Raw genomic sequence first — 26731 nt, forward strand, 5'->3', positions numbered from 1 at the left:
GGCAGGATAATGGAGCTGTACCTATAAAGTACCTTTTTTTTTTTTTTTTTCCCTGGAGAGACTTTCAACATATAACTAACACTGTATAAAAGGCTGATGGTAGAAAATTTGTGCTAAATATGATAATAGAACACAGGAAATCATCTGCAAAATCGTAGCAGACTCCTTCTAAAAATTTAAGTGCCTAAAAATTTCAACCACAATCATGGAAGACTGCAATAGTGTTCATTTTTAAAATAAATTCCAAGATTTTCCTTATGTTTGTCTTCAAAATTTTGATTTTCGAGTAATTCGTAGTCCACTTTGTTTTTTATAACAGCAAAAGCTGAAGGAGGAAAGGGAGGCTAAACGTGCTCGGCTGGATGGCAGGCATGATTACTTACTGGATACTGTTGCCACTTGTGTGAATCTTGACAGAGCAGAAATAGAAGAAGCTATTCTTGATGGTAACCAGGTAATCTGATTTATTTGCTAAATGAAGCTCAGAGGGTGCTTTAAAACTGATGCTATCATCAAATACTTAGTGAAATAGTTGCCAGACTTTGTGGTTTCACAGATGCAGAAGAGTGTGTCCATGTTAGGCTGCATATTAATGTTGTTTACACTAGGCTGCTACCAGCATTTGTGAGACTATATTGTGAGCTAGTTTAGGAAGTTAAATCAGCTGAAAACTACTTGACAAAATAGACTGGCTAGTGATCCCACCAAATACATAAGTGTTTGTGTTGGTACTGGGTAAGCATTACGTGCACTGGAGGTGTATTTTGTGATTTGAAAATAAATCACTTTGTTTTTAAACTTAAGTTTTAAAATGTAGGTATTCTCATTTCAATATGAATATATTGAGAAACTGGAGAAGATCCAGTGGAAGACTACAAAGGTGGTCAGGGACCTAAAGCATGTGAAGTATGAGAAGAGGCAGAACAAGTGATTGAAGGGCTGTCAAGCAGTTGCCTGTAACTGCTTGAAGAGTAGTTATGGAGAGAGCTAAACTGTTCTCAGCAGTGGCAGTTCATGTAACTAGGGGCAATAGCCACAAGTTGCAGATTGTGCACTAAGAGACCCTTCTTCACCAGGAAAATAAAGTGACGTGGGAATAGGTTACCCAAGTAGGCTGTGGAATTTCTGTCCTTGGAGACTTTCGAGACTCAGCTTGGGCAAGGCTTTGGAAGAGCTGAGCTATTATTGACAAAACGTGAGGTTAGCATAACAATCTCTTAAGGCCCTTTCCAACAATTCTGTCATTCTGTATGAAACAGGAAAATGAGCTGTGCTAAACACTGTCACACAAGTTAAAACACAGAACTTGTTTCAACCTTTTGGCATTTTATCTCTAGGTGGGTTTCCTGACAAATTATATTGCCTGAGAATAATTGTCAGATTAAGAAAATATTTCCAGCTGTTATACTAGAAAAATACTCTTGAATAAAGTGTTACTACACTTTATTTAACAATTTTATTAGTTGTTTTGACCTTGCTGGAGGGCTCAGCCAAAATTTCCTAGACATACACCAATTAACTTTCTTCCAAGTCCTGTGTAGCCTCTACATGAGATTCCTGGACTGCACTACCAATGCATAGTTCAAGGAAGACCGATGACCTCCTGAGATTGATGGAGAACTGCAAAATTCAAGTGATGCTTAAAATATAAATAAGTAAAGGCTTTCCCTGTTGCTGTGTTATGGAATATATGCTTTTTGTTTTCAGCTAGTTAGCTGAATGACGGCAAGAATAACATGGAGGAGGGACTTCAGTGAGGTGCTGCTGCTCTTCTGCAAATGAAGAAATGCCCTCTGTTTGAGAGATGGTGCACAGCATGTGCATAAGTGGTTTCAGTAAATTGGAACATGGCCTAACTATATTCAACTATGCTCAGCATGGAAAAAAATCAAATTATTCAATTAAGTAGTGTGTGCAACTAAAGGAAAAAAACAACTTTATTTCTTTTTTTTTTTTTTAGAAGGTAGTTACTGGTCCTAGTGTAATGTTAATACTGGACAATGATAATATGATGTGTGTTTGTCAGTACTTTTTGCTAAAAATCTGAGCACATACAATTTTTGTAGTGGATGTGCCAGGCATAAATACTTTCACATCGTCTCAAACAGATAGAGCGCATTGACAAATTCTTGGACCCAGGAGGTCTGCGCCATCTGATGTTCTACTATCAAGATGTGGAGGCAACTGATACAGGTAAAGCTACTTAGGGTTTACTGCAACATGTTGTCTTTCTTCTGAGTAGGTGTGCAAAGAATAAAGATTGGTAACATTTTTATTAACTTGGGCTTAAAGCAAGTCAGGTTTGGTTACACAGGGATACCTGTCCTTGATCATGAATGACTGATGAATTACTGAAGCTTATTAGTGTGCTTCTACATACTGCTAGTATGCAACAGCAAGGTACTGCTTTTTGATAGTTAAAGGGCAACTTTCACACAAGGTGAACAGTGACAGGTGTTCTACCCCCTCCCTTCCAGTCACACCATCAGTTTGTCCTGGAAACCCTCCCTGTTTCTTTGCACATGACTGTCCACTCAAATAGTCATGTCACATGACAAACTGCTTCAGGAGGCCCCTGTTTAGGGTCACAAGGCCTCTTTTTTCACTTCTGTTCTCATCCCCTTCCCCAGGACTCCCCACTTTACCACAGTTCTTGGGGAGGCCGCCTTTTCACTTACCCTGGAAGCATCTTGGGATTCGTGTGATGAGGACATCCTTCCTTCGCTCATGGGTTCTGTCACAGAGCATCCAATGCTGTTCCCACTGGAACCAGCCAGGGGCCTCATGGGACTTCAGAGTCCCACTTATTTACCCTGGATGTACAAGAAAAGACATAGCTGTTAGCGTGCATGCTTAGCACTTCCTTGCCCACCCATTCAACTGTTCTTGTGTTGGTTTATTGCCGGTCTTTGACATGTCCCAGAAGTGCTCCAGTTGCTACCTAGATTTCTTTCAGAAATGCTGACACATAGATAATAACCAGGTTACAGGTCCTTGTTGCTGAGGAGCTCATCAGATGGAAGTATTTTGTTTCATGGGCTTGCTTTTCTCCATCTAAACAACAGCTTTTCTGTACAAATGTATTGATAGGGAATGGTCCCAACAGTTCTGCTAGTCTCTGCCATCAGGGCTTCAGCTCTTTATTACTGTCACCATTTAGAGTGACTACCTGGCTGGGTCTTTGCAGAACAGATTTGTGGAACAGCGTGAAGATAGTCTGTCATAGGTGTAAATGAGAAACAACTCAATGAAGACACAGTAGAGGTCACAGTTCCTTCTCTGCCTTTATATATACATCAGTCATCCAGCATTACAACCAGCTTGCTGAATAAGGATTCAGTAGCAAATTGATAGTCCCACAGCTTTTCCAGCGATGATGGTGACCCATTGACATTACACTGTTGCAGGAAAGGAGTTCATATATGTAACTGTGCCCATTCCTTTGTATGGGAAAGTAGGGTAGTACTGGCTCAACAGTAACCAAAAGCAGAGTTATCTGGATGAACAGAGTTCTTTCAGTGCTGGTCTGTGCTGGAACCAGTTCTGCTTCAATTTGGCACATCTTTGGAAACAGCTATGAATGAAAGCCATCTCTGGGAAAGCCAACTGTACTTAGGAGTTGAGGAGAGTCGTCTCTTCCAGGATGTGAAATATCTATTTTTTTTTATTTTAGAGATCTCTCTTTGAATATATGGAAGCCATCCTGATTGCTGATGTTCCCAGTATGTCTGTGGTGGCCTGAGAGACATGTCTGATCACGTTTTTGCAGTGTTCTGAGTGTGACTTTTAACTGGCAGCTCAACAGCTTCTACCACGCTTTTCAGTAACAGCACATCTCTTCTGAAGATATCACAGAATACCTACTGTATCTTTATACATCATGGGGATGTCCTGAAAATGGGTGCCTGTTGATGATCTGGCCTCTGAAATTACTGAAGTGTGAGGATTGTGAAAGTTTTTGTTAACTAATGATAAATCAAATTAATAAAAATTTCTGAGTCAAGACTGTTTAGGTGGTGTACTTGTGAGGTAAACAAAAAACTTCTTCAGAAGAATGGAAAGAAGAAGATTATGTGAACAAAAGGGAGGGGACATATGTATGGGCACGTGATCCAAAATGGGGATCTCTGGAACTCAGATCATATGACTGAACAAGAAAGGGGGAGCAGCACTGTTACATTTTGCCTTGGTTGGATGGTGTCCGTTAATTACAGATACCAACAACTTTTTAAAAAAATCTTTTTATTATTACAGTGATTCACTGAAAAATAAGTGTGTGTGTGCATGTGTGAATTTTTCTCTGAGGCAATACTGGAAAACCACTAACAGAAAAATAACGTGGTCAAAACACTAAGAATTTAAGACACTGCTGCTTCTTGGTGACTCTTAACAAATGTTACCAACACCGTAAACCTGTGAGCAGCATATTCATGTTTGGGGAAGAAGAAAAGGCAGGAAAGCCCTTGTAATTCTCTCATTTTTGTTTTTGCCCCAAGAGTCTTCTGTGGCATGACACTCCTTGTTTCCAGAAATACTCTACTTTTGTTTTTCTGTATTAGACTTAGGTCTGCATTTTCTTAAGGAAAGACCGTTGATAGCGGCTCATTTGAGGTAAACTACGTTTGCTGATTTTTTTTTTTTTTAAGCAATAGGGCATTATCTGCAACTACACAATGAAAAGGGATTGCCATGCAAGAGGACCTTAACCCTGAAGCTTTTTTTAGAATGAGCAGAAAGCAGATAAACAGATAGAAAGAAAAGGCTTTGGATACGAAAATGGCAAAATGAGGTGAAATAATTCTAAAGGCGCTTTGAGGACTTTAGGTGCTGCATACCTTCCTTGGGAAGTCGTGGTGATGCACCAGGGGATTGGGGCTCATAGATGCACAGTTTAGGAAGTTTTTCTTTGAATAAATAATCAGTGTTTTTTAAATATTTGTTTTATTTCAACCTACAGAGCATTTTAGCTTTCCAGGAATGAACTGTCACTTGACAAAGCGGAAGAAACCTAAAGTATTTGTGACAGAGGGGAAAGAAGTTGCTTTAACTGGTGTATGTATTTTCTTCATTAGATCTAGTCTTCTGAAAGCCATCACAACTGAGAATATCTATCAGGTGAGAGTTAGTGTCTGCCGTTCTTTGTGCATAATCTTGTTGAAAATTATATTTTGTCTTGGGCTATTTACTATCAGTACATAACTTGACAGCCTTTAAATGGTGAAATGAGCAAAAAGGCAGTTTGGCTAGATGAAATGCAAGGCAAAATGGATAGAAAAACTGACACAGTTGAGTGGCAGCAGCTTGAAGTCTATCATTGTGAAGAAATGGTGCTACAAAAATTTATGATCATCCAAGATGACAAAAAGTAACTGGTCAACACCTAAGTATCAAGTTTTTCAAGCAGTGCTGCCTTCTACATTGAACAAACATGCTTTTATTTTTATGAGTGTATATACAAGTTATACACAAAAAACTTATTACTGGTGAAAGACTCATTAAATCTGTGTCAGTCCAATGTGGATAAAGCTGAATCAAGTGCAGTACAAGTTATCCTAGCAGTTGGGAGCACAGAATAAAATGTAGAGAATCCTATACTTTTAGAAGAAGTAATCAGAGTGCTAAAATAAGAATGATGAGCTAAATGAGAATTTAACATTGTGCAAAACTTTATATATGCTTTGAAATGGAAACTTTCAAGTACAACTGCTAAGCCAGCAAGTTTTAACTTCCCCCATCTCTTTTAGGAACATCTTTTTATGTTATTTTTACCCAAGTAGGCAAGAACTATAAGAGCAAAGAATAAGAGCAAAGAATGGATGAGTTGGCTGTCATCACCAGATTTTTATTTGATATGTATATATATATTTAAATTTTTGTACTTGACTTAACGTGGTGAATTTTTTTTTTGTTTGGTTGGGTTTTTTTTTTTTTTTTGGTTTTAAAGGGTCTGACTTGGGTTTTTATTTAATCGTATACTTTGTAACATTTAAAGATTTTTGCTTTAACAGTGTTTCCAAGCTGATAATTGCGTCTGAATGATTTCTGCAGCAGAGTTCTTCACAATTATATAGCCCTTAATGATAATAAATAATACCTTAAAAGTAGGAAAGACAAGTTGAAGAGTAAAAACAATATGTCTGAAGAAACATCTAATATGTGACTCTTTAATACAGTTTGTTTGGTGTTAAGTTATGTTGCTGAAAATTTCCTGTGGTACTTTATTAGAAAGAGAAAACAGTTGGCAGATTCATGTAGTTTACCTTAGAAATCTTCAGTCTTCTTCAGAATATCTAAAAAGCAAATATTTTGTGAATTGTTCTCTCTCCAGCTGGATAAAGGTATCCTTCCTAGACCAGAACCTTTGGGCAACTGGAAATCAGAAGCAATTGTAGTTTGTAATTCTTTTGGTATCTATATATATATCTGTTATATATTTCTAAATATATACACACATATATGAATGAATATATTGTTCAAAAATATTACCTGGGTAGCTTTACATGAGGCAGGCTGGAATCCTTTTGCTTCTCCATATAAACTGAGCTTTATAAACTGAGGTCTCTTATAAAATTATATTTCGGAATTTTCTTCAGTTTTTATGTCAAACTATGACCCTCTGCAAATCTCGCAGACCACGCTAGGAAGAATTCTTCTTGATACTGCATTAAACAGTAGAGCGCTTACACATACTTGTAATTTTTGAGATGCTTAAGCAATAGGACTGGAAAAAAAAACATGCTGACAGAATATTATTTTCCATTTTAATATTTATTTCATGTCTTTTACAGGAAGTAAATTTTAATATGATGGATGTAGGCCGAGATGGCTTACTAAAAAGTGTTGAGCAGCTGATATCAGAAATCTTCATTCCAGCCTTACAAATTACGGACTATGGCTGGGTTGAACTTGGTGAACATCAACAGAATGACAGTATTAAGAAAGAGTTCCTCACTTCCCTTGAATCATTTGTTAGTGTGCTCTCAGGAACTCAGCAAAGTCTGCTGGAGAAGGTAACATATTCAAGCAGTAACTAGGAAACAAGCTAGCTATGGAATGTCTTGGTCTGGAGTTCTTGAGTTTACTGTTTTTGTTGAATACTTGTAAAAATTGCTTTTGTTAAGCTGGGGAAAAGAAACAATGTATTGCTTGTTGTCATCAGTAACTTGTTATACATGGATCTGCAGCTTTAATATTAGTGTAAGTTTATGGCTTTAACAGTTCTGCAGCAGTTTCTGTTTTTCTTCTTTCTGGTGCCAGTTCTTTTGAGCTATTCACTTCTTTAGTGGCCTTTCTTAAACCAAGAAGAATTAAGGTAAAATAGTTACTTCAACTGTTAAGTCTTTGTGAAAGAAATGACAAGGAAGCACAGCTGCTGGGCCGGTGAGTTGTTCAGATTCTAGAGTCCAGTTCTAGGCTCAAAACAGTTTAATTTAAATTGAAGTGGGAATATGAAGTGAGATACCCTTAGTAAAAAAAAAAAAAACAGTCTCTGTAAAGTTCCTGGATTATTTGTCACAAATATTTCAGCATTTTGGAGTTCTTTAACTTGTGTTGTAGATCAGTCTGAAGAAATGTGAAACTTATGATCTGAAAAATCTGAAAGGACCTTCAGATTATCTGATGGTTGCTAACAGCATGGAAAGCCTTGAGAAAATAGAAGTCTGCATGAAAGGATGGACCAAACAGATTCAACAGGTAATACGCTGGACGGATGTGAAATATGACTACATTTGCATATTAAAGATGTTGAAGTTAATCTTGTTGGCATATAGCTAGCTACGTTTCTGTAAACATAAATGAGATTGATCCCTATATCTTAAGTTATTGTTGGCATGTTTTGTGTGCTTTCATTTCTAAATTACAGCATTACAAAGAGCTTTTTCCATGCATTTTCATATGAAAAGTACAATTTTATTTGGAGGCTTAGTTCCCTGTTATTGCTAATTGCCTCATCCATGCATTGATGAAACCTCTTCACATGGTTAAAAGTAGTGTAAAGTCAGTGTACTTTTTATAAGTGCAGATAAAATTAAAGAGTAGATATCAGATTTGTAACTGCAATATTTTTTTAATCTCAGAAGCAGGCTTATTATAGTCTGCATGGCACAGCTCCTAGAGTCCTCTTCTCAAAGAAATGAAGCTATCCACTGTTTATTTTTTTTGCATGAAATTAATATCAGGTTCCTGTGATTTATACTTCAAGAGCAATCCATTCAAGGTAAAACTCAAAAACCCAGGGAAACATTTTCTGTAGTTTTTATACAGGCAAACATTAAGGAAGGGGGCAGCGTGAGTAACTGAAGTTTGGAAAATGAAAATTTAGTTGATATCTTATTCTCTGTTCTATGTATAGAAATTATTGCCGTTTTTTTTTTTTCATAGAAGTATGTTTATTTTCAAATTAAGAAATTAGCTCCATGGAAGACTTCTATGTATTTACTAAGGCCTATTCCTCTTAAAAAGAAGGAATTTAAAAAAGAAAATGAAACCCCCCAAATATCTTGAATTTATAAGCTGAATCTGATGGGGAGATCGTGTCACAGTGAACTGCACTTCTACCAAAAGATTTACTCTACTTCCTCTAACTACCCATTTATTGCCAAATAAGAAAAAAAAGTTGTTAAAGCATTTGCATTAATTTAGCATAGCAAGAAAAATTGTTAGTCTGATGAACCCAGATGTTATTGAGGGATTTCAGTTACGTGCTATTTTATTGCTGAAAGCATGAGTGTTTAGATACTTTCCTTCTTAGAATTATGGATTTAATGCCAAACTTGAGACTTCTAGATTTACTTGCAAACTGGAGAAATAAGAGAGGCTTCTTTTGAGCTTGCATGAAATGATTTTTGTTCTTTACTGTCTGAGAAATTGGAAGCATAACTTTTGGTTGGACAGAAGTTTTTTCTAGTTATTTTCTGCTTTTTTTTTGGGAAAGCAAAGCCTTTATTACAGTGAAAAATATGAGCAAGCAGAGCCTTATCTATATTTAAGTTTGTAATAACTTATTAATGTAGACTTTTTCCCATATTGTCTTGTTTTCCAATGGGCTTGAATTTACATTTCCTGTTATGAGCATGGCTTCATCCTTTATAAACAAATTATTCTAAGAACCAACATTATTGAGTGAAATTGAAGATCCGTTTAAACCAATACCATCTCTCTGGCAATGGGAAAAAGTTCGTGCTAGGGAAGAGTAGAAAAGCAGAGTATGATAGCCATACCCACTAGATAAGGATCACAGTAATTATGCTCCTTCCTATTCATACTTCAACATTTACTGTAATTTCCATCTGTCCATATTACATTAGAGAAAATATTCTGACTGTGATTATGTTATAGTTACTGAGTTATCTATCTACTTTGTAATATACTCTTGGAACAAATGGACTACTAGAAAGATTCACCTAAGCCAAGAAATCGGAATGGAAAACAATTTGTGATTCCTACTGGATTTAATGAAAGCAAAAGGAACACAATATTACAGTGAATACTATTCTTAATGGTCAAAACCATACTATGAAACCAGCTTTGTAGATTATTTGCAGAAAATTTCTGTGACAGCATTCTTGAGACACTTAAAACTCAAACTCTAATGAAAATGCAAACTCAAAACTCAAACCAGAAGAAGGCCATACAAAATTAAAGGACTGAGTATGTTAGATGGTGGCTAGGCTAGGTAATTTATCACAGGAGTTAATCCTGGGAATTAAATTATGAATTAAACCAGCCTATCCATACAGATAAAAGTGTTAGTATCTATCAGTAATATTATTGTATGATAAAAGATTCTTGCAGAAAATGACCAGTTGAGAAAGGAAGCTGACAACCTTGGACCGCGAGCAGAGCTTGATTACTGGAAAAAAAGATTGTCTAAATTCAACTACCTTATGGACCAGCTGAAGAGCCCAGATGTGAAAGCAGTGCTTGGAGTACTCACTGCTGCTAAATCCAAGCTGCTGAAGGTTTCTGTTTTGAATTATGACAGATGTAAAGACTAGAAATTTTCTGTGTAACTGAGTTCCTTTTGGTAATGTATATAATGTTGCCGGTGGACAAAATACTGAAATATCTTTGATTTCTGTTTTCCTCTGCCTTACATATTCCCCCCTTTAAATATACGCATTTTAAATCTAGTTTAATTTCTTGGAAATGACTGGGAACCCTCTTCGTCTAAAATACAAGATCTGTGCTTTCAAATTAATTTAAAGGTTAATGACAAAAAAGGATGATCTCAAAATTGTGTGGTCAAAATAGTATTTCTGAAATGTATGATTTAAAATTATTATTATTCTTCAAACTTTCTATTCTTAGAATTGGAGAGCATTGGACATTCGCATCACAGATGCAGTAAATGAAGCTAAAGATAATGTGAGATATCTCTATTCTCTGGAAAAACATTGTGACCCATTATACAACACTGACCCTGTAAGCAAAACTTTTAAAATCTTATCATTAATCTCTGGAGACAACTGAAATGAATGTAGTTTGTTATTTATAGAATCAGTCTGGAAATTGCATAGTTAGATAGCAGTTTGGTTATGCATATTCAGTTTGAAACTGTTCAGATATGCTTAAAGTTGCCTAGTGAGAATTTCTGGTTATAAAAGATTTCAGTCTAATGATGAAACTGTATTCTGTACTATGTGAGGAAGTAAAATATTTGAAAATTAAAAAAAAACAACAAACACTGTAGAAGAGGAAGGTTGTGTTTTTCTCTTTGAGTTGGTGGACAGGTCATGCTTAAGTTAACATTTATAGGGCAATTTACAGCTTGTTTGTTTAGGAAATATAAATATGGTTAGATAAATATTAAAGTAGAAATATAAATAACCTTCCTGTACCATAGAAACAGGATGATGCAAGCATAACATAGTAAATGTAGTGTACAGGATAGGAGGAAGGATTTTCATGATTGTATTAATTGCTATAGTAGGTGGCAAGTGGTTGCGTTTGTTAAAATTAGTTATGTAACTGACTGTGTATGTCTTGCTAGTCAGAGAAATATGATGAGAAACCCTGAAGATTCAAAGCTTTGACTGCCAATCTCTCTCTCAATATATACTTTTTCCTAAAGTGAAATTGCCTCTGAACTGTGCTCTTGGGCAACCCTGATGTGACTCGTGATGCAGTCTGTTTATTTCCCATTGTGGCACAGTAATAAAACTGTTCTGCTTTGGTGATTTTGAGTCTAGTATTTGAGGCTCACTGATGAGAGACTGATATGTTAAAGTTGAGGTGGATATGCTTGCTACTGGCACTGAGCAGGGCCTGCTGAACTTTATCTGCTCTGTGCTCCCCTTTGCAGATTTTGTTCTAAATACCAGTACTGCAAGAAAATTGTTCAGTCATTGAGAGGCCATGAGGCTTAATGCAATGTTCATTAATTTGGAAGAGGCCCTTGTCACTGTCATATTTATCTCACTGACTGGAGTTCTTCCAGCCAAGCTTGTGTCAAAATTATTTTCCCAAAATTGGACTTGTAGAGATGGTGAGGTAGGGCAGGATTCACTACAGGAGAGGCCCAGGGAAACAGAGTCAGACACGTTAGAAATACTTTGCTTATAACTCTCATGGATTCTCTAAACAGGTGTTGAGCTAATATATGGTAATGGCAATATTTTGCTAAGTTCAGATACTGTGTATTTCTTTGCAGGTGTCCATGGTGGATGCTATTCCAGGGCTTATAAATGCAATTAAAATGATTCAGAGTGTCTCACTGTATTACAATACCTCTGAAAAGATCTCCTCATTGTTTGTGAAGGTAAGTGCAGACAGGGTGAAAATTTTTTGTTCTTGGTTGAGTGAGAGAGAATACAAAGGGAAAAATCAATTGAAGAACTAGTCTGTTGGTCAGTATAATGCTATTTTTTGAATGTAGAGAGAATTGGAAATGGTGATAAACCTTCTTTGAAGTTAGAACTAATTTTACTGGGAATAACTTGGAATTGCAAGAATTATCTCATGCTTCTTGAAAATCAGGGCTAATCTCAAACCTGACATATGTAAATCTGAGAACTTTTTTATTAAAACGATTTTTTTCCTACAGCAAACTATGCTTTGCAAAAGTGCTCATGTTAACATAACCTTTAGACTCCCACCTCCTTTAGATTGCTTGAAGAAAGAACTGGAGTTGGAGGGACAACTTGTTCTTTTATTATCATGGTCTCATGGACCTTTCGCTTACCTTTTATTTCAGAAGTGCCAAAATCTTATGAATTTTTACTCCTCAGTGTCATTTTAAGGTTGATACAAGGTGTTCAGAATTGGAGTGAGTGTAGCTAACCAACAACACTGTGGCAGTGTAGTAATCTACAGGCTGGATACTGCAAAGAGGCATCTGGTCTGTGTTCCTGGTGTTTGGTATTGCTAATTTGCAGGTCTTAGGCCAATGGACTCAGAGGTATGGAATGAGACTGAAAGAATGGTCAGAGTGCTTTGCCTTGAAGTGATTTTTCACAAGGTTAAAACTGCTTTTAGGTCACCACTCAGATGATCACAGCATGTAAATCTTATATCACCAACAATGATACTGCCACCATCTGGAATCAACCTCAGGACAGAGTTCTGGAAAAACTACATGCAGCCATTCAGCTTAAACAGGTAGGTAGAAAGGGCATGAGAAAAACAGAATATAAATTGAGATTTAAGTGAGCATGATTAGCAAAACTGTTAATTTTATACAAGGAAGGAATGTTATCATGAAGGAAAATGAAGCAAATCAAAAATACCCTTTAATGCTGGGTTGTTTTTGTTAGAGCTAATGGAAAATTTAGTCCAGTGTCTGATGATCTTCTGGAAACAGGATTTCCATACTTACGGTAACTTAACTATGCCTCTTCAATGACATTTACTTGTTTTTTTTTAATTTTGTCTGAGTTTCTCTAGAAAGCTTATTCTCATGTATGTGTGATAGAAGTGAAATAGAGAGCCTCATTGAGCTAAATATATTCTGAAGACAACTGGATAAGCTGTATCTTTAGAAAGGACAATGTAACAAACTTGTAACAAATTTGGCTGTTTACGTTGCCTAGACTTCTTGGGAATATAGGCTACATTTTTAAAAAAAATCAATTTCATGATCATTTGAGGACTCTTTTTTTTTTTTTTTTTTTTTTTTTCCTTTAGAATTTAGATAATTCAGGTTGGAAGGGTTCTCAACAGTTTTCTAATCTGATCTCTTACTCCAAGCCAAGGCAGAAGCAAGTATGAGTTCAAATATGGTTGTCCAGGGCTTTCTCCCGTCCTACCTTTGAAATTCTGCAAGGCTGGAGACTGCACAGCCTTTCTAATGTCTAATCGGGGCAACATCGTCCTCTGCTTGACTCTCCTTAGGGTGAAGGGTTTTCTCCTTAACAACCAGTCAGAACACCTTTTCTGTTTCAGTTTGTGCACCGTCTCTTGGCCACTATCTGTGCTCTACTGTAAAGAGACTAGCTTTGTTTTTTTGATAACCTCCCTGTAGGTGTCAGAAGGCTCACAATAGGTTTTCTCTGTTATTACTTTTTCATTTCTTAATAATAACATGCATTTACAAGTACAGAATTTTATCCTGACACCTTCTGAAGTAACAGATCTTTCATAGTTACTGCACAAATTAATGTAAATTTATGACTTCTTACCATCAGACAAACTGTGAACTTGTATATTTCTATAAAGATATAACAAATTTTTCATCTGCAGCATTAAAATATGTTGAAGGATTAGGTTTTTATAATTACCAGGTGCAAAAGCTTTCATAAAATCAATATAGGAAAATCGGAGTCCATTTTATTAATACCTACCAGTTATGATTATTGACACATACACGTGATAGAAAATAATGAAGCTTATATTTTAAGAACTAATCTTGAAAGAGCCGTTTCCAGCAAGTTTGTTGCCTATTTAATTTGACTTTGAGAATAATTTAATTTTAACAAGTTAGGAGTTAAGTTTGTGCTCAGCTAACAAAGCAGAATGGAAAATGTAAGTAGCAGTGGAGCAGCATTTTAGCTTCAGAAGGGATTTATTCTGAAAAGCGATGTTAGAAACACAATAACTTAATAAAACTACTCAAGACACAATCGTTATTTTCAGTCTCTGAAAACTGAAATCTGGGTTGACATTTTAGTTGGTCAGTAGACCCATTTTTCATGCCCTGTTTTAAAAGGAAGGGAAGAAAATATCATGCTGACTAAGGATGGAATGTGCAAATACATCTATGTGCAGTTTATTCATTTGATGAAATGTGTGACCCCAAAATGGTACTGTTGCATGATTGTTTATTGATCAAAATTCTACTTATTATTGAATTAGAGGGGATCATATCTGTCTGCACAAATTTTATTCTACCTGATAGCAATGTTGTTTGTTACATGCTTGATTTTTTTCTTTGAACTCCTTCATTTTTAGGAGTATCAAAATTGCTTTCACAACATGAAAAAGAAACTGGAGCAAAATCCATCTGAAAGACAGTTTGATTTTAGTGAGATGTATATCTTTGGAAAATTTGAAACCTTCAATCGACGACTAGTAAAGATAATAAATGTTTTCAATACTATGAAAACCTACTCAGTTCTACAGGAGTCTAGGATAGAAGGTTTGGAAGAAATGATCACAAAATATGAGGTACACGGTAACTTTTGGATATCTTGTCAGTCTGTCTTGAAATTGAAACAATAAGTAATTATGAAAATAAGCATTTATCAAGAGAAAAAATAATTCTGCAAGCTGTGCTAAAATTACTGGGAAATAGTTAATATTGTAATGTGTGATCACTGGGATGTGAAAAGGGGCAGATGGCCATGTGAAGGAGCTGTGTTAAAATCAAAGTTGATTGAAAAGCAACAAAATAGGAGGAATTTTTATAAACAGTAATTGGTGCCATAGTTTTATGTTATGGTCAGGTGAAAAAGTGAGACATGCAACATTTTTCTCTTTAACAGTGTTTTGCCAGCTATGAAAGTATACTGTGATCACTCCATCTCTGGCCCATTGCTCATGGGGCACCTGGTCAATGCCTGCCACAGAGGCTAGTTCCATTATCCTGGTGGCTGTTGCTGCAGTCAGATTTTCCTTGCAGCTTGAAGAGAAAACAAACTCCAGTTTCAATGATGCATAACTGCAAAAAAAATTTTGATTTCTTGAAATAAGTCATTCTTAGCAAAGAGAAAAAACAACAACTTGGATTCTCAGATTTACTCTGTTTCATTAAAGAAATAGCTTTATTCCCGCAAAGCAGATTATTAAATTTATGTAAAATCTGTACTCATCTAGAGTACTACCAATAGCTTTGTGTTTCATGGAAGAAAAAAAGTGTTAAGTCACAGATGTTTAGGGTGAGGGAGGGAAAGAAATGATGTGGCTTGTTTGCTTTGGAAAGTTCTCCAAGTTTAGGCTTTTTCTTTTATAATAGTTAAAAAAAACCCTTGTCTTATTACTATTTTTTTTTTTTTTACTTCCTTCCTGGGATTTCTTTACAGCAAAGTAATAAAAATTGAAGCTCAATTGGCTTATGGTAAAATGGTAGAAGTCTGCTGTGCTGAACATGTGTTGAACTTTATAGTTGTACTGTGGTAAACTACTAGCAACCTGAACAGCGATTCATCATCCAAAATCTTTAAATGTGTGTACAGCTCATGGAAGATGCTGATTAAGATGTACTTTCATTAGAGTGGACAGCAGCTGTATAAAGGAAGGAATAATAAGACCTGGGCCGGTGGCATTCTGCATCTTACTATGACTTTTGAATAGTCTGTTTTTCTATTAAATCTGTTAAAAGTCATGGAAAATACTTTTATGAATATGAGCTATGTTAATTTTTAAATAAAGCTAATGAACCTCTGCATGAGAAAATGTTTAATGGGTAGCAGTGGGTAACAAATCCCTTTTACAAAATGCAAGTCTGAATATTCTACCAATTCTAATTGGCTTAAAGCAAAAGTAAATTAAAAAACTGAAATTATTATGGCCGTTGCACTAAATTGTTTCCTGCAAATATGCCACTTATGTGTTTTGCTTATATTGCTCGGCAAATGGTAACTAATGATTAAGTTAAAATGGGAGTGTGCCCAACTCATTGTGCTAAATATTTTGACATGTTAAGTTTTTGCTAGCACAGTTTTATGGTGATAATTTTGTTTTTCTGTAAAACTATTTAGAGTATTGTTGACATCATGAAGAAAAAGGATTACAATTTTTTGGATCAACGGAAGGCTGATTTTGACCAAGACTATGAAGAGTTTTGCAAAGAGATAAATGATCTACATGTAAGTTTTATCAATCAAATAAGAATTGATTTTACTGATAATTCCTCAAAACAAAAGTACCTCTGAGTTACCACCAAAAAATTATGGAAATCTCAAGATTTCTATTCTGAAATTGAGAAAAGACTCTAATGCCATTTATTATCTGGCATTCAAACCATAGAATAGGCAAGGATTTCTTGTTATTCTATTTTAATGTAATAGTGGGAAGACTCACATAAAAATGCTTGATTTTGTTGGCCTAATAGGAATATACAGCACAAATGGCTTAGATAATTAACTTTCCCTTTGTTCTGATATCACAAAGTGATGGAAGGAATGTGTAGGGGTATAAGCACAAATTTAAATTAAACATTTCACTGGCTTTGGCTGCCAAAGAGTTAAGCCAGCATTCTTTTAGGGTCCCAGAATGGTGGAACCTTTGGTGGTTCAAAAGCTTTTTCTGGTTGCATAGCTACAGAGGGAACAGCGGAAGGAAATGCCTTGAAAGTTGTCTGTGTTTTGTTTGAAATGGATGGGAAAGAGGGAAAATTGATACTTACTGAAGTAACTCTCACATAAACTTTGTTCTAATATAATACATTATAAATCCTGTAAAATTACACCTGGTATATTTGAGGTATGTACCTTATGTCTGCTGTAGAATTATTTGCTCTCCTTCAGGATCAGTTAAAGACTTTTATGGACAAGACCTTTGAAAATATTCTGAACACTGAAAGAGCACTGTGTATGTTGAAGAAATTTGAAAGGTACTATGTCCCATTTAGCTTGTTGGAATTTTGCCAGAAAATGGAAATGATGCTTTGAGAATGGTGAGAAAGCAGGAAATAGAACAATTATCTCCTTAGATACAAAGAAAAATCAATTTAATCTCCTCTCTTTCAACTGCTCAGCTCTGGTAAGGGATATCTTCCCAGCTATGTGGATAAATAAAAAAACCCACATTTTCATGTATCAGAAAATGTAAAATAGGAATGGACTTCATCTTTCAAAACTAGCGTATGTATGGGAAAACTTTTTTCTGTCTGTTAGCATAGTTGCCTTAGTTTTCTTTTTGAACAATGAAATTAATTTGTTGTTAAAATGCTTATATTAGGAAATGGCAAAATTTGTCCTTATAAATTCAGATTGTTTCAGAGCAGCCTCAGTTTTTCTTGCAACAATTTTTTTTTTACAATATTCTGCTTAGTAGAATAGACAGCTATTGGCAGATTGGTTACAGTTTGCACATAATTTTAGTTCAGTGTTTGAAAACAGTGGCAAACAGAAAATGTGTAGGCTTTCTTGGGAACTTCTATCATCTGGCCTAAATCTTGGTTGCTTGGAATCAGGTTGTGACAGTATTTGTTCAAGCTGTTTTAGTGGAAAATCTGCTGCTAAAGTAGTTATTTTTGAAGGAATGCAAGGGTGTCTGGGAAAAAGTTCCAACAACACATTAGAAGAATTTCAGAATTTTTCAATGAATTTTTCTAATTATTATTTTTCTAATCAGATTACAAATCCCCAGTCTTGGCATTGATGAAAGGTATCAGAAAGTCCTTCAAAACTATGGATATGACATAGAAGCAGTCTGTAAACTCTACACTAAGCAGAAGCAGGACCCTCCTTTGGCTCGTAATCTGCCTCCAATAGCTGGTAAGATCTTGTGGGCACGCCACCTGTTCCGTAGGATCCAGCAGCCCATGGATTCTTTCCAGCAGCACCCAGATGTTCTGCAAACACTGGATGGCAAGCGCATAATCCGCAACTACAACAAAGTAGCAAGAGTTCTTGTGGAGTTTGAGGTGATCTATCACAGGGGATGGCTTCAGCAGGTAAAACAGCTGATCTTGATTAGAATACTTCTTTTAAAAAATGATAGGTTTTTGTTGGTGGTAGATCAGTACAATCTAACTTTGCAGACCAGACAGGATTCTAATTGTGCTAGGCACTGCTGAAACACTGGGTTGCAGCAGTGTGAAGGAATCTATGGCTAATAGTCTGGTATGCTGAGCTGATCTGGATAATATGATTCTTATGTTTTAAAGTGATAATCCACATGTGCCCTCAGCATGGGCATGCATATAAAAAGCATCCGGTCTCAACTAATAGAGCATCTCATAGAATTCATAAGATAGTAAGTACACAAATATATTTCATATCAGTTTGCTTCCTATCAACCATCTGGTAAAGCAGAATGCTGTAGTATAATATTCTTCAGAAAACATGATTTACTTTAACTTCTAAATCTCATATGACTGATTTTGATTTTTTGGTTTTTGTACATAGAACCTCTGACTGCCTTCATATTATCAGGAGGCTTCTTCAGGCATTACTTCCTAGCTTTCTGCAAGTTTCTACTGTGCTATAGGCACATTTTCCACCTCTAGTTTCTCTGTTGCCTTGGCAAAGGTCACACTGTAGAAGAATTGGCCTCAGACTTTCAAATCTCAAAAGAAAGGAGTCAATCTCCAGGTAACTCTTTTAAAGGTTCTGGCTCAGTTATCAGTGCAGCTACTTCTTGTTCTTGGAGCTCAACTCCATCTTTTGTAAAATATGAAAAATTCTGAAGATGATAAATATCAGTAACTAATCTTAGACAAGATCTGAGACCAGATGCTTCTGCTGTCCCTTGTCCACTCTAACACCAGTGCATGGGGCTTTCTCCTGAGGTGGTACCTGCCTATTCAGTAGTCTCTTCTTGAGGCATCAGAGCAGACTGATGTAGACATAAGTATCAGAGAACACAAGGTGGAGCTCATGCTCCACTCCTGAACAAAAGGAAAATGGGAGATGGGCGAGTGTCCTGTGCAGAATACAAATGCAACAGAAATAGGGCTGTGGCATACTAATTTTTATCCTTCTATTCAACGGAAATAATTAAGTTTAGTGGCTTTTTATTTTTTTCATTTTTTCCCGCCTTTTGTCTGTTCGTTCCTGAATACCAACCACTTTGTTTATCTGCTTCTTTTAACAGTGTAAGTTTTAAAGCCATTGTTTTCATACTATATGTAATTCCACTCGGACATATTAAAATAATAGAAGGTGTGAAATTTACTACAGTACTGTGACAGTGTAAGATTCTTGCATTTAACATACCCCTGATTTCTGTTAACAATGTGTAATGTCTTAGTAATGAGAACTGCCTGAAAAAAAAAAAAAAAAACACCACCCATGAATGGGAGAGGAGGAAACTGAAAATAGGATCAGTGAGTTTCTGAAGCCCAAAGAAGAGTCCAGTAAGATCTGGTGGTGAACATTTTGAGAAAAAGTCAGTTGCTATTTAAGGCAGTTGTACAGAGTGACTGACTGTTAGTGGATAGAGCATGACAACTTTGTTTACAGAACTTGATGTTAACTTAAAAATTGTTGTGTAAAATTTCATTGTAGTACATGAAGCTGTTGAAGCAAGCAGTATTGTCGACCATATTTTGGTCATAGAAAGAAGATTTCAGGGGATTACACAGAGAGGGAAGAAGTACATGGAAAAAATCAATGGGTTCTGAAACTATTACTTAAAAACAATCTCCATCGAAAAGTAAAGGGATCCATGACATTTGAGAAGTGAATGATGAACTGAAGTTATGTCAGCAAAAGGACAAGTGGAAAACAGGAATGGCATGAAGACATGACTGATGTCAGCCAAATTTTCCATGAGTTATCTTCATAAGAATCTTCTCCCTTCTAGTCACCTGGAGAGCAAATGATACTGTTACATTCAAATGAGGCAACTAAGTCAATAGTGTGACTAGGCTTCTCGTTTAAGAATAAAAAAAAATTGTAATAAATATGAATTTTAATCTTTTTTTTTTGGTCTCAAATTGCCCAAAAAGTTTGATATAATTAGAAATTATAGAGTTGTTAAGATTGCAGTGTTATATAACTGTTAGGTCGTGGAAAACAAGCTAAAGGAGAAACCAAGAATCAGCTACAAAAGAAGTCTAAAGAAATTATCCAAGTCTAAATTCAGTTCATCAAGGAGGTGTGCAGTTTTCAGAATGTGCATTAAGTTTTAAGAAAGTGAGATTTCGGAGAACTGAAGTCAAAATCTCTAAGGTTTTGCATTTAGTGTTTGCTTGTGGAATGGGGCGTAGGATATCCAGGAACCCAACAGAAAAATGTCTGTCTGATGAAGAACAGTTAATTTCATTGTTAGGTTTTTGGGTGCATACAGATTGCATCAATAAAGTTTTATTTTTGATTCACCATATCAATCTTGATTGTCAGCAGTGCCTAATTTTATTATCTTTTTGCACCAAACTGATATTTACCTCCAGATCAAAGTGTTTTGTTGTACTGGGTTGTCTCATCAGGAGTGATGACTTTTTTTCCTGCAGATTGAATTAACTAAAACAAGACTCCAGGCAACTCTCTTGGTAAAATCTCCAGAAACGGGAGAATTATTTGTGAATTTTGACCCTCAAATATTAACTTTAATTAGAGAAACAGATTGCATGGCTCACATGTGCCTTGATATCCCACCATTTGCAAGTGCTATTCAACAGAAGAGAGACTGGTATAAGAATATTGTCCACAATTTGCAGGTGAGTTCGTTTTAGTTGTTTTATATATGTGTGGCATATGTTAAAATGGCTTGGCTCTGCATACATGAGAGAGTTAAAAATGAAGATCAGTATTAAGACAATATTGGCAAGTTGTTTTTGTTGCTTTTTTTTTCTTTTCTTTCTTATCTGAAGACACTTTTAAAATGAATTTCCAGGCTTTTCATCTTCTGTGGAGTTGCTTCAAAGTTGCGCGAGTTTAGGAAAGTATTGCAGAATTTGGGAAAGAGGTGAAGATGGGGAGGGAAAGAAACTTACAAGATGCCTCACTCCATTGCTAGCTTTCTAAATGATAATCAGTTTATCTCTCATTCAACAATGGAGCCAACATTGGATACACTTTGTTTTAAGAGGATAGTTAGCAGGGAGAATCAGATGGTATGCTTTTAAAAAGTGCAAAAGATCCAGCAGACATCACATAACAACATGGTTTCTGCATCAGTGTTAGACATAGATGTCTGTAGAAGAGAGTAAATAGAGCAGCTAAAGCTTCCACTTCTCTAATTTTGTAATTCCTTTGGGTCATTTTGTCTCCCTATGAACAGACAAAGTTCTAGATGAGCGAAGACAAAGATTCAAAGATAATGCATGTCTGGAAAAATATAGCTTCAAAGGGCTACTTGATTCTGAAATGAGATAAAGATGTCATGTTACATCATAAAGCTATTACAAGGGTATTTTCTTGCAAAATGTGAAAATAGATAAGTGGGTTAAAGATGCGTTTAAAACTGAACACCATATTGAAGCTCTGTTAAGACTACTCTAATAAAACTGCTGAAAAATTAACTTGGATGATTTTTTCTTGGGATTTTTTTTCCTGGAACATCCATTTAGGGACGGAAATTTGCAAACTATTTACAAAAAAAAAATCCCTTTTTATAGGTGAATTTCCCTGTGAATTAGTAGTTGCACTATTGTGAAGAGCAGCAAACCTTGAACTTTTGCCAAAAATGATGAAAAAATCCAAGGATTATTATTTCTCACTAATTTCAGTAACGTGGAATAATTGTCTTAATGTGTTATGATGAATACGTGTATATGAAGAGGTTTAGAACAGCGTGTATTAAAATGCTTTAACTCTCTGTTTGTTTCAGATGATGCTAGCAGAGTATAAAAGAATTAAACTAAAAATACAGCAGCCTGTTGAACGATTGATGATCCCTTGGTTAGCAAATATAGATGATGCTATCCAGCCAGGTCTGAAGTTACTGACCTGGACATCATTGAATATTGAGAAATATATTAATACAATTTTTAGCAAGCTAGGTAAGTCACTTGCCTCTTTCATTAACTTCTGCTTGTTTGTTTTTATACAATGCAAATTTCATTATTAAGCCTGCTGTCCTTTATATGATTTGTGCTTAACTGACTTACACATGAAAGAAATTAGAATATTCACCTGTGTCCTTTACTTCATGTAACCTCTACTTTAAAAAAAAATCCTTATTTTTCTACTTGGTTTTCTGACATCTTTTTGGAATTTTTACTTATATGGATGAGATGGCAGTAGGGTTTAACCAAGCATGAAGTAGTATGCAGAAGTTCCTTTATATTCTGAAATCTGAGAAGGATACCTCTTTTTTAACAGTATCAAGGTTTCAGACTTTTCTTAGTCTTGCTTTTTATTTCTACATGGACAGAACAAATTCTCAAGGAATAGTATCTTCACTGAGTTGGCACTGTCACTGCTCAATACCTGACATTATACTCAATTTAATTTTGAATAACACAAGTCGTTTGAGTCTGGAAGAGGCACCTTGCTGCTATTTCAATTTCAGCATTGAAAATGAATTGCTGTAAAACTGAAAATTCTAGTTATTGGTGTCTGTTAACTATTATTTGGTTTCTAACGTTTTTTGAAGGATGGACATTTTATTTGTCAAAAATTTCTGCTTCTAGTGGGTTCTCTAATTAGTAACTCATTCACGCTATAGGAGAAGTATTCCTGGAACACCTCAGTTGAATTTTGATGTCTTTATTTTTTCCATTTATGTTTGAAATGCATATATTTCAAGTTAATCTTGTATATCTGTATGCTATTTTGCCTATTGTCTTTTAGGATATGTACAGAATATACTGGATGAGCATACATTGTGCAAAACGCCAATTACGAGTTCACTGGTGAACCTTGCCATATAAGCCTAGATGTTTGAAATGAACTGGTTAAGGTGTAAAATTTGTATAAAATTGAATATATTGGCTTGTTTGAGTACAAATTTAAACAGGGCTCTGCAAAAACTGTTATTTCAAACTTTTAAGCTTGTTTTAAATCTTCTCTTTGCCTCAAAAGCTGAACTGGAGTTGTTGCTTGATAGAGTGAATGACTTGATTGAATTTCGTATTGATGCTGTCCTTCAAGAAATGAGTAACGTGCCACTCTGTAAGTTGCCAGAAGATGAACCCCTGAGCTGTGAGGAATTTCTCCAAAAGACTAAGGTTATTAGATAAAATTTTCATAAAGACGTATTTAATATTTCAAATTAAAATATTTTCCTTTTTTAAATGAGGTGTAATCATTGCAGAATTACTGGGAAAATGAAGAAAGGAAATTTCCAGTTGTTTTTTTCACTGGAACACTAAATAGGAGCAAAAATACAAAATGCGACGATGTCTGGGCTGAGACATTCTTTTCTCAGTTTATTAATGTCAAGCCAACTTCTGCATGATGTTTCTTTTATGCTTTGATACCACTCAAGTGTTTTTCCTCTGTGATAGTACTTTTTTTTGTCATTGTTGCTTGTTAGTGCCTTTACATAACAGAATTGCCCGTCTGATGCTTGAGAATAGCTCCATAATAAGTGCATTTGGTTTCCTGGGAGAGTAGATATGATGGAAATGATTGTGTACTGAATATCTTTCAAAATCTCAAGCTGTCTTGAGTTTGCGTAGGCAAAATATGCTCAGAAGTACTAGAGTGAAGGTATTCTGGGAAAAGTCACTTCATTTACCCCATCAAAATAATTATATGCTCAGGAGGATTAACCATAAGCATGTAAGTAGCTAGTCGTTAAAGCTGATTAAACTAGTAATAAAATTGAATGTCAGAATTATTTTTATCTGACAGTAGTGAGTTGTTCTGGAAGTTTAGAATATATTACCTAACTTGTGTTTTCTCTTGAAATAAACTTTGCTTTTGGAAAGCATATAGAAGATCATGCAGATGAATCCCTATGCCTGATCTCCTGTAGTAATAAACACTACAATTTTTTTTTTTCCTCTCAGTTTGCATTTTTGGCCTTTCCTATTTTGTCCCTTAGTACAGCTCTGCTAGTTGTTAATTACAGGGTGAAACTTAGAATATTTCTATGGAATGACTGGTACTTCATACACCTTTTTTGTTGATTCTGCTGCTGTGTTCCTGATAGGGCTAGGACTAAAATATGCAATCACTGAAGTAAAAATTTGTGAGAGTTAACACAAAAGAAAACTTGAATTTCTCTGTAGCAACTACAGCACCACAGCAGTTGAATATGTTGAGTTAGCAGAGAAAGTGGTGTAGTAACTGCAATGAAAATAATAACAAAATTTGTAAGGATATTTCAGTTTCTTACTAGGAAGGACTGAAAATAAAGTCTATCATGTGTCAGGTGTCTTTAAATTTCTGGGGAAACTGCTGCAAGAATAATAACTATACCGTGGAGGGGAAAAAACAAAGCACCAAAGTACTTTGTTTAAATCATTACTCTGATACTACAAAGAAGAAATGGATTCTTTCTCAACTATAATGAATCCTTAGAAAGATCAAAGATTGTGTCTTAAAATTTGGAAATGATTGAGTCTTGCTAATATTTGAATTTTCCAGTTACTAATTTTAATTAAACAGAGGTAGCTAGGTTTGACTAAGCTTAAACAAATAAGTGGTAAAACAGAAAAAAAAAAAAGACAATTATAGTTAAGGCATCATACATGGCTAAAAATTACTCGATCAATTTTACCTTAAGTATTAAAGAAAGAAAACTGGCAGAATACTAGAAAAATATTTCTGAATTTTGTTAAATCTCATTTTTTTTTCCTTCACATAGTTAATACTCTTTGTGTTTATTCCAATCATAAATACAACTTTGGATGGATTTTATCTCTTATCTGACTGCAGAAGGAAAATACAATTGGCTAATACTCCCTATGGCACACCCAAGTAATGTAAAATAGAAATGATCAAATGAAAGGTTAATGTCTCCCATGTCTACCTTAGAAAAATAAGAAAATTAAGAAATACTTCCTTTTGAGAGGCCTTTAACCCAGTTATGCATTGTAAACAGTAATTCGTAATATTAACTCTGGATTAGTTGTATGATTTAGGAAACAAGTCACAGCAATTTTGAAATACATTTATGATGTCTTATTTGGCGCAACAGAAAATCCAAAACTAAATAGAAATAGAAACTGAAAGTCAGAACAAACAGATGTAAAAATAACGCTGTGCATTGATTGTGTTTTTCACAAACGTGAAACCTTGAAATTTGTGCTAATAAAGGATGCCATGATCATGAAATAGACATAAGAACAAGGAACCATAAGAACATATGTTTGTTTTGATTTGATTAATAGGAGCTCTGTATGAAAGGTTCCCAGACTTTACATTTTAAAAGCTCACTGGTGGAAGAAGCTGCTAATGAGCTGATTAACATGTTACTTGATACAGAGGTACAGATCAAAAAAGAAGATGAGAAGTCAGTTGTTCCCACTGATGAAATAAGAGGAAAAAATGCAGGTAAGATTGTACTGTCCCTCTGTGTTTATTCTTTTGCATGGTTGATATTGTTGGGAATGTGTGTGTGGGGGGGAAGGAGATGCCATAGCTCTACTGGCTGAAGTATCAGTCAATATCTGATGTCTCCAGACTTCTGCTTGATGGATCATCTAACAACGGATCATCTAACAATCATCTGTCATCTGCAAAACAGGTCAATGTTATCAGTCTAACTTGCATGTTCAAATATTGATAAATTGGAAACAGCTTCTTACAGGCCTTGATTAAGTGCTGGACTTCCTAGAGAAAGCATGTAAGATTTTTTCTCCAGTTTGAACTGAGTAGAGAAGGTGGTTAGGAATAAAAGGACCAGTGCATTGAGGTACAGATGACAAATGCGTATTATTTGCACTTCTGTAAGACTTAGTTATGTTTCACACACATATGGAAGTGTTGCTTTATTGTGTTTTCAAATCTCCTACATCAATTTAACTAACTATATTTATGATGTTTTAGCATCAGAGGAGGAAATAAGATCAAAAAGCCTGACTTCCTCCAATAATTTCATTGAGATGTGGGCTGGACTCTCTCCTTCAGCAAAAAAGAAGAGAACAGATTTAGAAGTATTAGAGGAAGAAGCCAGTGAACTACTTTCTTACTTCAATGACTGTAATATTGATGCCCTTTTGAAACTCACTCGAAATACTCTGGACAACATACGCAAGCGCATCCATGTGTCTTCCGTGATCAGCCTCTCAGGTGGCCATATTGCAGTACTTTGCCTGCCTTTTTAGCCTATGGAAAGAAATATGTAGATGTAATATTGCAGAACTATATCATAAAAAGAGCCAGATATGTAAGGGAAGGGAAAACACAGGAGCCTGAGTGAGCTGTCTTGTTAAATCACAGTTGATAACATAGTATTTTTCCAGGGGATATTTTTTTCTCCTGCAGAAATAGAAAATTATCATTTTGATAATGTTTCTTTTAGGACAGACCCTACTGTTCTGGAACTAGTTAGTATATTTGTAGCTGGACTTAACTTTTACATAAAATTATATGAAAAAAAACAGGAGAAGGAGGTGTGTTCTCTTTCTCTTACTAACTGCCTTTAGATCTTTCTATAGATTGTGACGAAGCACTCTTTTGGAGTATTTTCTTGTTACTTACTTATAAGAGACAAAAATAAAGGCATTTGATTTCAGTCTCTATGGCATATAAATCAAAATATGAAGAGTGGAGTTTTTGTGCCCAATTTA

General features: G+C 35.4%; 1 protein-coding gene across 10 annotated transcripts in view; it reads left to right on the top strand.

The window, feature by feature from the left end:
• Positions 1-26731, top strand: part of DNAH5 (dynein axonemal heavy chain 5) — a 132874-nt gene that overhangs the window by 21280 nt on the left and 84863 nt on the right. For 8 of the 10 annotated variants that reach the window (XR_002435124.1, XR_002435125.1, XR_002435126.1 and 5 more), the window contains 18 exons: positions 320-454; positions 2109-2193; positions 4958-5115; positions 6789-7010; positions 7558-7695; positions 9786-9962; positions 10312-10425; positions 11654-11761; positions 12478-12600; positions 14389-14604; positions 16137-16244; positions 16905-16990; positions 17734-18055; positions 20558-20764; positions 21877-22048; positions 23073-23218; positions 25331-25493; positions 25989-26231. Coding sequence is in view for 7 of the 10 variants with exons in the window: in XM_021386852.1 (XP_021242527.1) it covers positions 320-454; positions 2109-2193; positions 4958-5115; positions 6789-7010; positions 7558-7695; positions 9786-9962; positions 10312-10425; positions 11654-11761; positions 12478-12600; positions 14389-14604; positions 16137-16244; positions 16905-16990; positions 17734-18055; positions 20558-20764; positions 21877-22048; positions 23073-23218; positions 25331-25493; positions 25989-26231 (2923 nt within the window). In the remaining 3 variants the exon portion in view is untranslated. Of the gene's footprint in view, positions 1-319; positions 455-2108; positions 2194-3699; positions 3940-4957; positions 5116-6788; positions 7011-7557; positions 7696-9785; positions 9963-10311; positions 10426-11653; positions 11762-12477; positions 12601-14388; positions 14605-16136; positions 16245-16904; positions 16991-17733; positions 18056-18380; positions 18696-20557; positions 20765-21876; positions 22049-23072; positions 23219-25330; positions 25494-25988; positions 26232-26731 lie in introns of those variants that run through there. The other 2 variants (XM_021386856.1, XM_021386859.1) reach the window with 2 other exon arrangements.

Source organism: Numida meleagris, chromosome 2 (assembly GCF_002078875.1).
Source record: "Numida meleagris isolate 19003 breed g44 Domestic line chromosome 2, NumMel1.0, whole genome shotgun sequence".
NCBI classification, from domain to species: Eukaryota; Metazoa; Chordata; class Aves; order Galliformes; family Numididae; genus Numida; species Numida meleagris.